Here is a 19,229-nt window from a genome sequence, read left to right as displayed (position 1 = left end):
CGTCAACTTTCCATACTTAGATGTATGTAGCAATATTCTATTATCACATGCATATGGCATTTATTCGCTCAACTGATTTGATACGCTAATGCCTGTCCTGCGTACATGTATAATAAATCTTTAAATTGAGGCAGTCTACTGATAAATAAGTCGATGTCACAGGGATTTAAACATTCCTTTAAAGTCTTCATTTCGCAAATTCTATAGTCGTTATAATTATTTAATTTACAAATACAACCTCCCATTAGGTCGAATGCTGTCTGACGTGTTTCATACGAATTGTAAGGGTAATCTTTACGTACTGATTTTGACTACAGATTACTCGATAGGAAACGTTTTCTCATAGGCAACTGATATCACCTCTGGTACGTCAAGGGGTCCGTGTTTAACCTACTCTTATTTTTGTATTCTTTATAGGAGTGTCCCGTGGGGATCCGGGTTAGAATAGGTCCTCAGTACCCCTTTGCTTGTCGTAAGAGGCCACTAAATGGGGCAGTCCTTCGGATGAGACCAAAAAAACCGAGGTCACGTGTCACAGCAGGTGTGGCACGATAAAGATTCCTCCCTGCTCAATGGCCATAAGCGCCGAGCATAGGCGTAAATTTGCAGCCCTTCACCAGCAGTGGTGACGTCTCCATATGAGTGAAATATTCTCGAGAGGGACGTTAAACAATAATAAATCTTTATAGGAGTCACGAGACTGATCAGTATTCGTTGCATTCACTGTTCATGTACCCGATCTCCGTAACGATCGAGCTAAGGTAGAATTGAACATTAAAAGAACATAAAAAAAATAATTTTACCTCATCTGAAAGAACATGGATTTCTTTCTGTTCCCCGATTCTGAACACTAGCGATACCATTCATCCATTATTCATTGTTTTATAAACTTCTAAACTTAAAATTTTTCTGTCCTTGAAGCACAATAAATTACATATACACAGGGGATGCTTACTCCTCCTCGGCACCTGATCCCACCTCTGGTATATCCAAGGGCTGTGTTTGCCCAACTCTCTATTTTGCATTACTTATAGGAGTTCATCGTCGGATATCCACGGGTGATCTCGTTTTTTACTCATCACCCGTGGGCAAACTCGCCGAAATATCGTCGTAAAATATGCTAATTTGTTGATTATAGGTAACCAATCAGAAAGTTGGAACTCTTCAATTTTGAAAATATGTTTATTAGTTTGCTATTTATGTTAAATATCTTGACGCCCGTTAAAACGTGCAAATTTTGTTTTAAAACGATTAAAAACAAGTCGTACAGGTCACTTACATCAAATACCAGTCAAAAATATATGGGAATACCTTTCTCAAACTGCGAAATGCACCGGTGTGTGGATTTATTTGCAATCGGTGTGTTAACTACGGAAAAGTTTTTGTCATTGCCGAATATACATACGTAACATAAACTTCGATTCGTTGATTTGCCATCGCGACTCTGTGCAGCAGCCAATCAAATGACCCGCACATACTAATTACATACGATGATTTTTTGGCGAGTTTGCCCACGGGTGATGAGCAAAAGACGAGATCACCCATGGGTATCCGACGATGATAGGAGTTATGAGATTGATCACTGTTCGTTATCTTCACCTTTCATTGTATGCATTATAATTATCGCTACCATTGCCATTTATTATGACGTCACAGAGAACAATTACTTACGTGGTGATATGTTGACTTTACTTTGCATGTTGTATTTCATTTTATAACTGTCTGAAAAGGCGTTAAAGCTGAAAGCGTTAGCAGTGAAATATCATTCGGATTTTGTATTTCTTGACTTTTATTATTAGATATATTCTCTTGTATGATTTACTCAAGAAAAATCGCATGATTCTAGTTTGGACGATTCAAGACAATTATTAAAGAACATATATTATTCTACTTAAAGTCTGAAATTGTTTTTCAGTACAGCTATCCACGGTTCGAGATTTCTCGCTCAGCCATAGAAAATGTTTTAATCTACGTCCAATGTACGCTTGCAATCACATTGATTTATGCAATCGTTTTTCCCCCAAAGAGCGTCTGTACATGTAATCTTTATGAAATAAAGAGGTATAGCGCTTTTCCTGACGAAACGGCCGACTCGGAAATTTAAAGGGAAAACACCAGTTCCAATAATAGACTGCCGTGTTATTTTTAAATATAAGGCCAACGTTTTCAATGTTTCGTTAAGCAAGGTGAATAATTATTGCAGTATAGCATGACTGACATTTATACGAGTCGTTCTTTAATCAACAAACCATGTTCCTACGTGGAATGATGAACAGATGCATTCACATCACACAACCATTTTGCATTTGGCATAACTTTAACTCAAACTCATTGTCTTTCTATGACATGGCTGCAGCACCTTTGATAGATGTCGTTAATTCATTTGCCTTCCGTTGATAATTTGAGTGTTTAGCTTTGCCTTAATGTCATATGACAGTTGCTGCACGAGTTTTTATATTTACTTTTGAAGAAGTCAAACTGTATAACATTTATTTTCCCCTCTAATTTTATCTTTTTACATGCTGTGCATTTGTGCCCGTTTTCTTGTAGCATCCGTTTAGCTTTTCGTCAGTCTCATACGGGTAGAAAATCCTGTGCACATAGGCATAGATTGGTGTAAACAAACTATTAATGCGGAACTACAGTGATCTCAGAACAAATTCTTTTTTCAAGTCGTAACTTGCAAATATCTTAACGTAGTTCCACCCTCCTGTTACGTCATAAGATTTTGCAAAATCAATGATTTATTTAGATTTATGAATGATAGGAACATACATTTTGTTGGAGTCTATTCGAATGGTTATTGTAAAAAAAAAAAATCTTGTAAAACATAAAATATTTCATAAGTTTAAGTTATACATAAATAATCAATAATATATTTCAAAATATTGAATCCAAGGGAAATAACTCTGTTTTCATTTAATCCTTTATCAAGTTCATTATGTGATAGATTTTCTGGACTTTTTACTGAAATTTTGAATATTTTTGTAAAGAAACGGTTTCGTGAAATAATATAATATCAAAATGATTTTAACCAGTTTTTGTGAAATTTCGATAATGCTGTTAAAATAAAAATGGAATTTTCTGACGATGATATATGATTTTGTATATGTTTGTCTCGCATCTTAAAAAGTGTGATGACCTATATATCTTATTCAATGATTTATTAGTTTTAACTGTAATATATTGAAATAAATAAACATTTTAAACTTTTATCAGATTAGCATGCGAGTGTGGAGTTACCTTAAGTTATGATGAAAATGACTAATATTGGTTAAAATATATGTATCACATTTATCAAACTCCCAGAAAACGACCCCAAAAATGAAAAGCCCCCCAAAAAATTTGATTGAAAAAATGTAAGACTCGAACTCGCAATGTATGCTTTAAGTGTAAGTTTACCGAGCACCCAAACCACTAGGCCACCCAGGCATGTAAATTTTAATGTTTCACGTTTGACAGGTTGCTACATCTCCAGGTAAATTTAAAGAACGATTTTTTCCATAGTTTAATCATTTTCAACAATATGGCCACCTTAAATCAAATTTTCTCAAATGGACTTATGAACAGTCAATCTCAAATAAAACAATTTCAATGTTTTATTTCTGGTTTAGGGTGGCCTTTAACAACAGATTGTAATTTTTAGACCAATTACGTTGCATCTACTATATATTCTATACAATCACAGTGATGATTGTTTATTCTTGTCAAATAAATATACTATCAATATATAGATATCTTTATTAAATAATCTGGGTAAAACAGGTATAAACTAACATTGTTTAGCAGAATATTTGTAAAATGAGGCGAAATTGCATACCAAGTGCGCTATATCTCTTTGACGATTATATCTTTACAAATATGAAAGCAACATCTTTGATTGCATATTTTGCACATGCATAACTATATGTAGAATATCTGCTACACAATTATTATAGACCAGCCTTGCAAAACTTCAAAATGATAGCAGTTTGTAGTGTACATTGTACTTGTAAGCTGACCTTGTCCTGGGATGGAAATAAAGACATAACATTATGTTTACCTATATACAAGTTTATTTTTTGCACTTATTGTATTTTATAACAACACCCCCCTCCCCATTGTGGCTGTTGTTGGTCTTGGCAACTAGGCAATGAGTAAAATTTTAAAGTTTTACATTAAAATTTTACCATGTAAATTACACCTGTGTATTGACACCCAAATGGTACAGGCCAAAAACACATCATTGCCTAATGTTATATCATAAAATCAAGCAACAAATTTCGCAGATCTTCTCATTCCGGTTGACGGCAATGAGACGATTTGCAATCACCCCCAAACATCAATCATTAAAATTTCAATTTTCAATTAAACAAAAAACCATATGACTATGATTCCGGTGAGCGGCAATCAAAGTGTATCATATATATATGTGACCAAATTGTCACCAAATAATTCAATACATACAATATTGTCCAATCAAATCATTCAATGTCCAATCACATGAACCAGACGCGCATTCTTCTTGTGTTCCGTAATCAAAAATGTACTTTATCTGGCCCCAAGTTGCCAAGACAGTCTTTTCAAACACACTCCATTGTATTTGTTTCTTTTCCCATAACCAGAACTATATCCAAGAATCGAGCTCACCTGAAAAATTGAAAACATTTTCCGCAGTACATATTCTTACAACTTTTTGGGATGGGTGGGAAGGGAAATCAAAATGTTGTCTCGACTGTTATCTCACCGTTCTCCCGAAATTGCCTCGTCATAAAAGGAAATGCTATTCTATTTGCCAACTTATTTCCGGTAGGATTCCGGAATAGTGTTTCCGAAAAAATCCTCAGAAATAAAATATATTTAAGTCTGGCTAAAATAAATGGATTTATAGTTAATTCTATAAATCTTATTATATTTTCTGTGTAGGTGATTTCATTTTTAAAGCTATATTTTCTATATTTTATCAGATCGTCAGTTTATGATTGCAAATATTGTGTATTGTAGAAAGAAGATCCAAACATCAATAATTTCCGATTTCATTTTCTCCTCTCCAAATTGGTAAGTATACCTACTATTTTTCAAACATGCAAATATATATAACATCAAGTTGAAAGGTCACTTGCGCGTCACAATGGCTTTTTCAAGTAGTAAAATGTAATGTAACAGAAAATCTTTATTATTGACAAAGTATTAGTGATTTTAGATATTTCCTTTGGTGACCGATATGGAAGAATACATAATTGTTGGTTGGTGTTGAGGAGAACAATTCTGTAAGTGCCGATGAACAATCTACTACAGGGACATAATAGTAAAAATCTAAATGCTTTGAAATATGTTTCAGGGGATGTACAACATGAATGGAACAGTGCATTCTCGAGGACTCAATATCACCGGCTTCAGATTGGACGTTGATGTTAATAAAACAGTATGGATAACACCTTTGACGATTTAGAGAGGAGCATTGATAAGAGTACACAATTAATATTATGCAGCTCTCATACTTCTTGCTTTTTCAGGATAATCAGGCGTTGATGACGGATGCCGTGGGCCTTGTTAGAACAGCACTCAATAAATACAAAAACAGTCTCATTGTGACAAATAGGATAGATACAATTGAAAAAAGGAAAGAACTCAAAGGGGCAATTAGAAAGGTAAATAGATGTATAAGTTGTGCTTGAAAGAAAAATAATTCAGTGTAGTTAAGTTTTGTGATGACAATAGTGTAGTAAACTATAGTTACATGAAAGAACAGTGATCAATCTCATAAATCCCACAAAATACAAAATCGAGAACAGTAAACACAGACCTTTAGAAATGTTAGAGTTGGGTCAGGGATTTAGGAGGAGTAAACATCCCCTGTTGGCCGGTCACACCCGCCTTGACTCCTATATCTTGATGAGGTAAACGGAGTAATTCGTAGTCAAAGTCAGTATGAAAATAACGACCTAATAATTATTGCAAAATACGTCAGACAATATTTGATCTAAGTGTATTACCAATGTTTATCACGGCTGAGCCTTCGCACACAGGATGAATGACACATTCAGGATTTTATAGTGACTGGGTTTTTTGTTTTTTTTTTACTTTTGATAGACGAAATTCACTGGAAATAGTGGACCGATCATTTTTGATGATGATGGAATAAGAACAAACTTCACACTGCGTCTTTTTGAGACACTGGTCACAAGGCGCATTGCACGGGTAAGTTTTCCATGACCTGGTATATAAAGTTAAAGATTCAACAACTACTTTTAGTATCATGCGGAGTTTTTAACCTTTCACTGTAGATGCTCTCTGATTAAGACAAAATTAATTTAGAAAAGATACACATGTATTTAAATTTGAGGTTATGAATTATGTATCGACACAAAACTTCTTAACATTCCAAAGTACTTTACGAAAAACTCTAGATCTAACCTACTATGTAAAATCTTAATAATTTTCTAAAAATTGATTGTGGGTACACATACATTTAACTTTCCTGTGAATCGATTTGAATTCTTTTCGAATAACATATTGAACTATACAGTGTACATGTATCTAAAGATCGGATTGTGGTTATCCAATGAAGAGATGGGAGCTCGCCTGGACATGTTAAACCATTCTGATATTAAGGTTCAAACACACCCAAAGGAAAAGACGGCTATTAAAGTGTCCACTAACCTGGAACGGACCATCACAACAATAGACGTAAGTAATTGACATTGACGTTTTTACCTGCCGTCTCATTGAGGCAGATGTAGTTTAGATAACTTGTGTTGAATGAGATCCTCAAAATCATGGTGCCATCATAGTCGGATACACAAGATTCATGTTTGTACATGCGTAAAGTAACCTCCCATGAAGTTGAACTACAATGTAAATTCAATGATTCGGTGATTGAAGTAAATATATCAAATTATATCTTAAGTTATGTCTTGAGAAAATCATGGAGTAAGGTAATCGTGTCTGGTTTTCAATTTTGCTTTCTTTTGTCATAATTATTCTATGTGGTTTTAGACTTCATTGATAATTTTGTAAAACTCTGGTCACTGTGTATAGTGCCTCATGTGGTTGCTATTGGCATTGTCACCTTAAAGTACTCCAAATCATGGAGACAATGTTGATTTTGCACTTGTAACAATAAGAAAGAACTACATATAGCAATTCATTTGATATGTATAATAAAGTACAGGGAAATGAAATATGTTTACTTCTTCAAACCTTTGCAGGATCCTCCATATGTCTTTATCAAAAAAGAATATGATGAAGAAGTGAAACAACTGAAAGCTGAAGGTAAAAGAGTTTGCGGCAATCATTACTTTGAAGGTTTCTGCATTGACCTAGCACAGAAGGTGACGGAAGTTTTGAATATAACAAATTATACAATATGCGTTGTACAAGATGGACAGTATGGATCCATTCAGGCCAACCAAACTTGGAATGGAATGATTGGAGAACTTATGCAAAAAGTAGGTAGTAAACAAATAAACCTAAAAAACATCGTAAAAAGCATTGTTACAGTCAATGTGTAACAAGCTAAGTTTGGTGTGATTTGAATTGGCAAGTTTTATTAATAGTGAGCTTAAAAGATAGTTTAGAAATTGAATTACATACATGTACAACATTTTCGTAATTCTTAGAAAACACAAGATCTTCGTTTAGTATTAAAAAAATAGAACGATTTTACCAATAACAGAAGACATATATACCGTCCAGTAATCTGACATTTCATAGAAAGCAGACATGGCTGTGGCACCTATAACTATATCTTCTACCCGGGAGAGAGTGGTCGACTTTACAAAGCCTTACATGAGCTTAGGCATCAGCATCATGATCAAGAAACCTGCCGATGAAGGCGCCCACATATTTTCCTTCATGGACCCGTTATCCTCCGAAATCTGGATGTGCATTTTGTTTGCGTATGTGGGAGTGAGTGTGGTTCTATTTTTGGTCAGCCGATTCAGTCCGTCTGAGTGGAAAGTGGACGAGAAAAACATTAGTAATGACTTCACAATCTCAAACAGTCTTTGGTATTCACTTGGTGCCTTTATGCAGCAGGGATGTGATATATCTCCGAAGTAAGTATGTCCAGCACAATGCTTCATAGTTAAAAAATACGCGCAGATTTTCCATGTATGATTCGTTATGAATCTTTAAAACGATATGAAAATCATGATGGGGCATAATTTTAAAAATTAGTGACTTGCGACTGAAATAGACACAAAGTACATCTAAAATAGTGCTTGTTGTATCAACTCTTCGATTTTAAACCAAGTTGGTCAAAGTAGTTCTCTCTTTGAATCCAAATAGATTGACCACATTCACTGTAGAATCACCCTAGTTCATTAATTTTCTTAAATGTCTTATTTTCAGAGCGGTATCGGGGAGGATTGTAGGAAGCGTCTGGTGGTTCTTTACTTTAATCATTATTTCCTCATACACGGCAAACCTAGCGGCATTTCTCACAGTGGACAGAATGAATACACCTATTAGTTCTGTAGAGGATCTTGCCAAACAAACGAAGATACAGTACGGATGTCTGAAAGAAGGTGCTACATATGAATTTTTCAAAGTAAGTGTTAAAATAATCTACATACATGTACATATGTTAGTAAAATTACAGAATTCAGATACATGGATAAATTTATCTAGAATATTAATTATCAAGAAAGATTGCGTAGGTCATTATCTGTTCTGTTAAATCCTTAAACTCTTAATTTTGTATTCTTTATAGTAGTTATGAGATTGATCATTGTTCGTTATCTTCACCTTTTTATTTTCCAGAAATCAAAGTTTGCTTTATACGAAAGGATGTATGCATACATGACTTCAGCTGAAAATGTGTTTGTGGACAAGAATAGTCAAGGATACGAAAAAGTGAGAGGCTCTAATGGCAAGAAATATGCCTACCTTGTAGAATCAACTACAAATGAATATATCAACAATCAGGAACCATGCAACACTATGAAAGTAGGTTCCAACCTAGATTCCAAAGGATATGGAATTGCTACACCTGTTGATTCCGAACTCAGGTGTGTATTAGTGTATCTAGTTCAGTTGTCTAACAACAGTACATATGAAGTAGTAGACATATAAACAGAAAATATTTTTGTAGGGATCCGTTGACATTGGCTGTACTGCAGCTTCGTGAAAACGGAGAATTGGATCGTCTTAAGGATAGGTGGTGGTACAAAAAATCACAATGCAATCAGGACGCCAAAAAGGTATGATCACTTGTGATCATTAGATTCAGAACAATTCTTGTAGCTAGTAATTATTTCATTATGGGGCGATGCAGGTTATCAAACTTTCAAATAAATTAACAGTAAAATTAAAGTTTATCCTGAAATGACTTTTACCTTATTAAACATGGAGCCATTGTGAATATACATATGTAGCATCAAATTTTATAAGGACGGATCACAAGCTGAACTGACGTTGGAAAATGTGGCGGGAATTTTCTATATTCTGTCTTTTGGACTGACGCTGTCTGTTGTCATTGCTGCAATTGAGTTCTTGTACAAGTCTGTTGTTGATTCTAAAAAAGCTAAGGTATGTACATAAAAAAGTGCAGTCATGATACTTTTCGCATTGGACTAAGTTTGAAATGAAGATGAACTAATTGTAAAAGTTTATAGGTCGATATGTTGACATGATTTTAACATCTTGAAAGTTTTTATCTAACAACAAACTTAAAACATTTTTAAAATGGGTTTTTTTTCTGATAGACTTCGTTTGGTTCTATGGTGCGATGCAAGGCCAGATTATCATTCCGGGGTTCTTTGGATGAGAGTTCTATCCCTAACACACCCCAAAAGAAGCCAACAGCAACGGTACTTTTAGTCACTTTTTACATGTTTTGTATCACGAGTAATGGTATTTATTTTCTAGATAAGTGTCGAATTTGGAGTATATAATATGATAATATGATGTACCGTATCGCGGGGTTTTTTCCCCGCCGGGTAATGAATTTGGTTTATTTTAGCGGTTAAACAGCTGTTCACCAAACATATGCACTCAATTGCTACTTCAATATTTGTAAGAGAGATAACTCTACCTTGTCTGCCAAAATGTATATGTATTTTGCTAGAATTATCAGCATACCTTTTAGCCAGGAAATCGCCACATTTTAGAGCAGTGGGAAAAACCGCTACACGGCATATGTTATATAGCACGCGATAATTCGGTTTATCAAATATATTCAATTAAGAAAGATAAAGATAACGAACATTGATCAATCTCATAGCTCCTACAAGCAATACATTATAGAGAGTTGGGCAAATATATCAGAGGTGGGATCAGGTGCCTAGGAGGAGTAAGCGTCCTCTGTCGACCGGTTATACCCGCCGTGAGCCCTATATCTTGATCAGGTAAACGGAGTTGTGCGTAGTCAAAATCAGTGTGCCAAGAACGGCCTAGCAATCCGTATGAAACACGTCAGACAGCAGTTAACCCAATGATAGGTTGTAATGGCAAACTAAGTCGTTAATAAATTTCATTTTTGAAAATGAGGGCATTAACTACGACGCTTCACGCCGATATAATTCATGAAAGAATCCCAGCCGTTAAAATAGACGTACTATATTCACGCATTGCAGTGCATTCATGGGAAAATGGCTATCATTACAGTTTGTAAATATATCAAAGGCAAAAACATAGAAAATGTAAATATTGTGAAATATATTAAATACACGGAATACTTAAAGTGTCATTTCAAGTATGAGACCGGTTTTAAGCGTTGAGAAACGGTAAGTCAAAATTCGTGTCATTTTGGGTTTCTGGCGATCTTTCAAAAACTGTTATTGAATGAGGTTAATCGCAGACTTGACACTTCAGCATATGTAAATACATTTATTATAACACATACCAATTTTTAAAACAATACATTCGATAGTTAGCAATTGTTTCATTGTCAGTTAAAGTCGGTAGCAGAAACTTCGACTCATAGTACTACTATATGTAATAGTAGGTATTGTCTACATGGTAACAATTTTGATTGATTGATTGATTGTATGTTGTTTAACGTCTCTCTCTCGAGTATTTTTCACTTATATGGAGACGTCACCAAGACCGGTAAAGGGCTTCAATTTAGGCCTTTGCTCAGCGTTTACGGCCATTGAGCAATGAGGGTTCTTTAATGTGCCACACCTACTGTGACACGGGACATCCGAAATTAAGGTCATATCCGAGGACCCGTGACATTCACACCTGATGCCTAGGGTTTGGTGATAGAACTGTCACTACCTGTTTTAACGACTTAGGTCTGTCGCGGCCGGGATTCGAACTCCGGCCTTCCGCATGCGGGGCGAATGCTCTAACCTCAAGGCCACCGCGGCGGTAAAATGCATTAATTTGATTAAATTAACAAAATATTGGAAATGAATAATAAAAGTACCAAACCATTTGTACACGCCATGTTGAAAACATCGTGTAATTTTTTTTTTTAGCTGAGTTGCAACGAAGTTGAACTCGGCTATTGGTTTGGTGATGCGAGCGGGCGGGCGGTTGGGCGTCAACAATTGGTTTCCGGATGATAACTCGGAAAGTTTACAATCTAATCAAATGAAACTTTGATATATTGTTGAGTACCAGGTAAGAAAGACCCCTATTGATTTTGGAGAAAAATGGTCAAAGATCAAGGTCACAGTGACCGAAAATAGAATGAAAATTTCAGAAAAATTTGGTTTCCGGATGATAACTCAAAAAGTTTAAATCCGAATCAAATGAAACTTTAATATATTGTAGGATACTGGGTAAGGAAGACCCCTATTGATTTTGGAGAAAAAGGGGTTAAAGGTCAAGGTCATAGTGACCGAAAATAGATTTAAAATTCCAAAACATTTTGGTTTCCGGAGGATAACTCGAAATTTTTTAATTTGAATCATATGAAACTTGGATATATTGTTGGATACCAGCAAAGCAAGGCCCCTATTGATTTTGGAGAAAAAGGTCAAAGGTCAAGGTCACAGTGACCGAAAATAGATTGAAAACTTCAGACAAATATGGTTTCTGGACAGTAACTCGAAAAGTTTAAAACTGAAATTAGTTCTTCACAATATGCCACATCATTCCTGACTTTACAATGTATCCCATACAACTCGGCTTATGCACCCCTGGGTGTATATATTGATTTTATTTCAATCTCACATTTTGATGAGAATAATGTTGCACTTTGGAACTATCTATGCAAATAACTTTCAACACAACACTACTTATGTGTAAGTTCATTTGTAAATGATAACTTACATTCATTAATAAATCTATTTTACTGGAGAATTGTCCGTAGTTAAACATGAGCAAAGGAAATGCGTATTTTTAATTCTTATTTTAGATTTTGTTTGAATATCTTTACATGAATATACAAAATGTTCATTAGCATACAGTGTATATTCACATTTTAGCTCATTTGGGTCGAATGCTCAAGCGAGGTCCAACTCATCAAATTTTATCCGCCATATGTCGTCTGCTTCGTTGTCGTCGAGATTGTTGTCTTTAACTTTCACACAATCAACGTCTTAGAAACTGTTGTGCAATTTTGACCAAACTTTGCACGATTTATTCTTTGGAGAAAGGAATTTGTTCAATTGAAAGATTTAACATTCTTTAAAGTTGGAATAATTGAGAATTGTGAAAAATCAAATGTAACCGGTACATTTAAGAAAATCCTAGTCTTCATAGTGATTTATAAGAGGGGCTAGACCATATTTAGAGTAAGTTAACTAAACATCTTCACTGGAGCAACTGGACCATGAATTGACAAACTTGATAGACAAACTCCTTGCATAGTATCAATTCAAGTTTGTCAAATCATGACTCGTGGGCTATTCTAGGGCCACAAATAAAAACTATTTCATTTTCTTCAGCAACAGTGTAGTTTGATTTGATTAATTAGATATGAGATAACTCTCTCTCTCTCTCTCTCTCTCTCTCTCTCTCTCTCTCTCTCCGAAATCAAATACCTTTCAAATTATACATGTATATACACATGCACTCCTAAATATACACATGTATATTTGTACTTGCTTGAAATATGTCTATACCATATTATCATGTATTGTTGATATGTAAATGTTTATTTATTGTGAAAGCAAAAAAAAATTACGAAAAATTAGATATCAGAGTATCATCTTGTAAAATGTTATGTTTGCTCAAACCTTGGACAGTAAGAAGTAAGTTAGGTTAGAATAAGGGAGCCTAAATTCATTTATCCTTTCACTAATAGTGCAATATCTTGAAGATTATTAAATCTCCTCCCCTGAACCATATTGGTTTGTTCCTTGAGACAAGGCGAGTTTAGGGGAATATAAAAGAAATCCCGGGGGGGGGCATCTCCAGCCCCGCCCATTCAGAAATGGTCCAATTTCTTGAAAACTATTGATATTACCTTCCCAATCTGACTAAAGTCCAGACCTATATTATTATATATAGGATAATATAGGTCTGTACTTTAGTCAGATTGTTACCTTCCCTATACCATATGTTTTCATATTCATTGTTATAAGAAAAGTTCAGTGGTATAGAACAGAAGATCCTGGAATCCCATCTGTAGCCATTTCCTTTCCTCCTTTATGAAATGGTCTAATTTCTTGAAAACAATAGAGTCCATACCCCCTAAATCATAAAAGTTCTTGTCCTTTGTCACAAGTATGGTATACAACAGAATGTTCTTGAAGCCTTCTCTAATCACACCATTTCGAGTATATTCCTATTTCTTTGACCTAATTTTGTATTCTTATGAGGAAGAATTTATTCAAAAACTTCTACATGAGAAGAAACAATTTCTAGCTGAAGCCTTCAACTCGACATTTAGATAATTATATCAATGACGTTTTATCTATTAACAATAATCATTTGCGTTCATATGTCGATTCGATATATCCCAGTGCGCTCGAAATAAAAGACACCACATAGTCTTCCACATCTGCTTCATACTTGGATACTTTTATTTAACGTATTATGTTAACGGCATACTAACAGCTCAACTTGTTGACAAATGGGATGACTTTAACTTCTCCATCATTAATTTCCCATATTTATGTATATGTAGCAATATTCCATTATCAACTGCATATGTTGTTTATGTCTCTCAACTTATTCGAAAAGCAAAGTTTGTTCTGCGTATGATCAGTTTTTAAATCAAGACAATCTAGTAACAAACAAGTGGATGTTACATGGATTTCAACAGTCTCGTTTAAAATCAGCATTTCGCAAATTATATGGTTGTTATAACGATCTACAGTGTAGTTTGCCAATGCAACCTGTCGTTGGGTTAAATGCTGTCTGACGTGTTTCATGCCAATTGTTAGACCGTTCTTTACACACTGATTTTGACTACGGATTACTCCGTTCACCTGATCAAGATGTAGGGCTCACGGCAAATGTGAACGGTCGACAGAGGATGCTTACTCCTCCTACACACCTGATTCCACCACTGGTGTGTCCAGTGGTCCATGTTTGACCAAATCTCTATTTTGTATTCCTTATGAGAGTTATGAGATTGAGCACTGTTCATTATCTTCACCTTTACATTATTCCAACCCCCACGATAAACTACATGTGTATATTTGTTTATTCCTTGTGATAGAACGAGTTTGATGGTTTATTCATAAAAGAAATTTTATTGGGACTATCTCCTATCCTGACCTTTCAGAAATCCCATAATATCTTGAAAACGATTGATATTCCCACTCCTAAACTATGTTGTTGTTATTTTGTTCCTTTTGACAAAATAAATTCAATGGTATACAACAGAGTGGAGAAAGGACATCTCTTTAACCCGAATTTTTCAATGTTTTTACAATGAAACATTGTTTAATGTTGTTGCGTGGTCTTTGTTAAGATAGTGAAAGTTGAAATTGATTAGCATTCTTGTACAAGTTTAGCCCCAAATATTTGTTGTTCTATAATAAAAGTCATTTGAAAAATTAGCAAATGTTTCCGAGAGTTTCTTTTCGCTTTTCCACTTGTCCCGGTTCCTGACAATGGCACACAGTACAATGGAAATATCAGTTATTGATTCAAATTTTGTTAACACGAATTGCTGATAGAACATTCCATAACTAGCTATCCATAGTAAAACTTTGAAATTTAGACATGAATTTCAAAAACTATTTCTGAATTGTTCAATGGAATTACGCAGGTAAGGGTTGTGGCCCATGGGCCTCCAGTTAAAATTAACACCAATACGTTCATTTCCAAAATAAAAATTCAGGTACTGTAAATAAGCATAATTTTAAATACATTTACCTTAATTGTTGGATACACATGTATACGTATTTAAACCTTGTAGTATTCATGTTTTAGTACACCTACACTGGACCTGTACAAGTCCCTGACTACGAGCCTTATCCTGAAAACAATACTCACACTCAGGTGTAGCGCATCACGTCATAGTCTACTCACACTCAGGTGTAGCGCATCACGTCATAGTCTATCAATGAACTTTCAAGGTGAAAACTATGACGTCTGGAACAGACAAGAGATTATTGAAATTATTATGTCAAGAAATGTGAAAACTGTGATTTCAATTTTTATTTCTGCTTTTAATGTGGATTTAGATATGATATTGTAAAAACGGGTACATATATATCTACATGTACTTTTTTAAAGCTGTGTACATGTACTTTTTTAAAAGTAGCAGCAATAATGTGTATGCCAAAGACATTTTTTTATTTGTGTAAGAATTTAAGACAAGCAATGGTCCTTTAATTCAAATAAGGTAATGAAAGAAAAATACTGGGTTTTTTTTATGACTGTCAGCTTATTTAAATTGATAAAAAAAAAAATTTATAGTATATATATATATATATATATATATATATATGTATGTATGTATGTATGTTTTGTTAATATTTTTCTTTATCTCATTTTTATACTTTATCTTTTGTAAATATATATGAAGTTCACTTTTTGTGGGTTTTATGTTTTACACCAACTGCTGTTATATGCTCAAAGGATGTCCAAAAGCAAACAAACATTTAACGCTTATATTTACTTGTATTGATTTGGAAGTGTCCAATTTAATTTAATTTATATTTCATAAAATTGTCAGTGCTTGTAAGGCAACAAGATGTATCAAGCTGACGTCTGGAAAGTAATTGGTTAAATTTTCATTGTAATGTCATCGTTATTGGTATCAAGATATCCTGGCGTCACTGTGGTGTTGATTTATAAAAACAATTCTGATATTAAGTTTTTCATAGAAACATCGCATTGAAGAGTAAATATCTGCACAAAAAGTATGAAAAAATAAATATTTACTAAAACTTGGAATTTTCATTATGTCTAGCAGAATCTTCGAAATTTCAGATTCCCTTAATTAACTCATTCATGTTGTCAGTCATAAACGCTAATATGGGACTTTTTCACAAAGACAAAAACGTGGACATGCATGAACATCGGTCATACAAAAAACGAAACATACACGATTTTTCATTTGAGTCACTTTACGTCAGCAAACTAAAAGGTTTACTTCATATTCGCACAAAGTTTTACTCCTCTCACTGTAAACTATCTATGTACACGTAAGTTTCTTCCTTTTGCTAATTTGACGTCATCAAAGACACTCCGAGAGACGCAGATAAAATCGGGTCACGAATTAATTATATATTTATTTCCAAAGGACCCGAAGTTTAAGAAAATGTGAACGCTCAAGATGAAAAGAGACGGTTTTAAACCTTCCAATGACACTAAACTATAAAAATGGCATTTTGAAAAAGAGCAGTTCGCAATCAATATTACTTGGAAATGTTACATTGTTTTTGGGTTGTTTTTTTTTTTCATATTAGCAAATCATTTCTTTCGATAGAGTCTATACATTTACATCTTTAAACAGAAGTCACTTTTCATATTTTTTATTGTTTCCCTCACAGACTGTTAGTGCACCGTGTTCCATTTGTATCACTGAAGCATTTAGAGCAGCACTAAAAGTACCTCTACACAGAAGAGATCTAATCTCGAAGCTTTCGTATTACATATATGGTAATCTAGCTTGTCCTCAAAGTTCTTTTCGAATGATGAAATTCTTAAAATCACCTTTCAGTTTTAAGCATCTTAATATCCCAGTCGCATTTTGAGTTATCCTACATGTATCTGTACTAGATCCCAGAGCCAAAAACATTCACCAAGATCGCAGAATCCAGTAAATGTCCTTACTTTTACACCTCATGAAAACATTAACTACTGCGAAGTACAAACTAAGGACGTCCTGTGCCACAACATGTGCAAATCAAATATGTATTCTCAAACATTCCAACAGACTTTCAGTCAATTTTAAATCACAAAACTTTTCCAAAATTAACATCATCAAACCGTAGGACTTTTCACCACTTTACAACACTACTTCTCACGATAAATTAGATACTTGATGACGCCATAGACATCTGCTTCTTCCATAAAGATGGAACTCGGAAATTATGCTTACGATCAGACCAAGGAATTTCGAAGTGTTCGAAGAAAATACCATGCCACAACCTATGAAAATTAAACATGAAGACATTTCGACATTGAAATAAACAGGATGATCCAAGATTGACATCGAAATCAGTAAATGAATAGCGGAAACAGCACGTAGTATGATGGGCAATACTAGAAAGCCGAGAACTAAGATAATATTCTTTAATTCCAACCCCAAAACTATACTGCTCTGTGGTTCTTGAATACTGAAGAACAAAGGGCTCATAGAAAGCTGTTATGTTTTGATTACCAACTGTTTACGGTGAATTTAAGATATCAGATGGTCTGCAAAACCGAAATGAAGACCTTTGGGAAGGAACCAAGCAACCCCATAAGAAATAACAAAGACGGGATATTGGTGGATCTGTCATACATTAAGAAGAGAATAACTTCCATCGACCGACAGGCACTTCAGTGGAACCCAGTGGGAAAATTACCAAGAAGGAGGCCATAGTACACCGGCCGGAGGAGTCGTGTGGCAAAGGTGTGGAGCGGAGGATACAAGTGAATCCAACTCAAAGTATTACAGTCAACTATAACGTTATTGCAATATTAATTAAACAAAACAAAAGTATAAAAGGCATATGTATAGAAAACACAGAACACAAAATATCGCAATATGCAGATGATTCTTCACTAGCCCTTGACGGATCACCTGAATCGCTTTTTGCAGCTCTAGATACGATAGAATTTTTTTCCAGTTTTTCTGGTCTAAGGATTAATTCTTCTAAAACAAAAATTGTTTGGATTGGTTCAAAAAAAATTTCAGATCAAGTTTTTCACCATACAAGATGGAAATTAGATTAGGGATCAACAACTTTTAATTTATTGGGTATTAATTTTTCAGTTGACCTTACAGAAATTGAAGATATAAATTTCGGAATTCAAATACCAAAAATCGTTGCTCTTACTGAACAGTGGAAAAGAAGGATTCTTACTCCCATTGGGCGGGCTACTGTCATTAAAACCTTGCTTATTCCAAAATTGAATCATTTGTTTATATTACTTCCTACTCCAAAGAAAGAAACAATCTCTTATTTATACAAAATTATTTTTGAATTCCTATGGAAATCTAGTGTAGATAAAGTTAAGAGGTCTGTGATAACACAAGACTATCTATCGGGTGGTATCAAGATGGTTGATATAAGCAATTTTATTACATCATTGAAATGCTCTTAGATTAAAAGGCTTACTAGGTCCAACTGTCAGAAACCATGGATGGAAATGATATTTTAAAGAAATTATATGACTTTGGAGATAGTTTTATTGTGGAACAATTATGTGTTAAAAGCAATGTTTTTTGGAAGGATGTTTTTAATGCTTGGTTTTTGTATTTGAAGACTAGTCAAAATCTTCCAAATATTAAAAATAATTTTCATAATATTCCAGTGTGGTACAATTCTAATATTAGAATTGCGGGAAAACCTGTGTTTTATGAGAAATGGTATGAAAAGGGGATTAAAGCTGTTCAAGATTTTTTTGATACTGATTGTAACTTCCATACCATAGAAAAATTTCAGTGTTTATACAATCTTCAAGAAGTATGTGTAATGAAATACAATAGCATTATTACTGCAATTTCAAAATATTTAAAACGTCTGTCAATTGATAGACACTCAACCAAACAAAATGTTAATCCATGTATGCCTATATTTTTTGAACCAGTTTTATTACATGAAAGATGTTCTAATATTATTTACAATATTTTAAATGCAAAAGAAGATATCCCAACTTCTATGGGCAAGTGGAAAACTGAACTATCTTCATATGGAGTAGATGATATTTCAGTGCAAGATGTGTTTAAAATTTGTTTC

The 19,229-nt window shown here is 34.2% G+C and overlaps 1 protein-coding gene across 1 annotated transcript in view; it reads left to right on the top strand.

The window, feature by feature from the left end:
- LOC125680453 (uncharacterized) overlaps positions 1-19,195 on the top strand; it is a 44,406-nt gene extending 25,211 nt beyond the window's left edge. Inside the window, 13 exon segments of the mRNA XM_048920056.2 lie at positions 4,984-5,037; positions 5,321-5,404; positions 5,496-5,630; positions 6,073-6,180; positions 6,526-6,669; positions 7,191-7,430; positions 7,696-8,039; positions 8,335-8,533; positions 8,746-8,993; positions 9,077-9,185; positions 9,376-9,513; positions 9,690-9,794; positions 15,265-19,195. Coding sequence (XP_048776013.2) covers positions 4,984-5,037; positions 5,321-5,404; positions 5,496-5,630; positions 6,073-6,180; positions 6,526-6,669; positions 7,191-7,430; positions 7,696-8,039; positions 8,335-8,533; positions 8,746-8,993; positions 9,077-9,185; positions 9,376-9,513; positions 9,690-9,794; positions 15,265-15,339 — 1,983 coding nt within the window. The 3' untranslated portion in view covers positions 15,340-19,195.
- Positions 19,196-19,229: the final 34 nt, after the last annotated feature.

Source organism: Ostrea edulis, chromosome 2 (genome assembly GCF_947568905.1).
Source record: "Ostrea edulis chromosome 2, xbOstEdul1.1, whole genome shotgun sequence".
Taxonomy (NCBI): Eukaryota; Metazoa; Mollusca; class Bivalvia; order Ostreida; family Ostreidae; genus Ostrea; species Ostrea edulis.
Note: the sequence above shows the minus strand (reverse complement) of the source record. Positions and strands in the feature narration are given on the sequence as shown.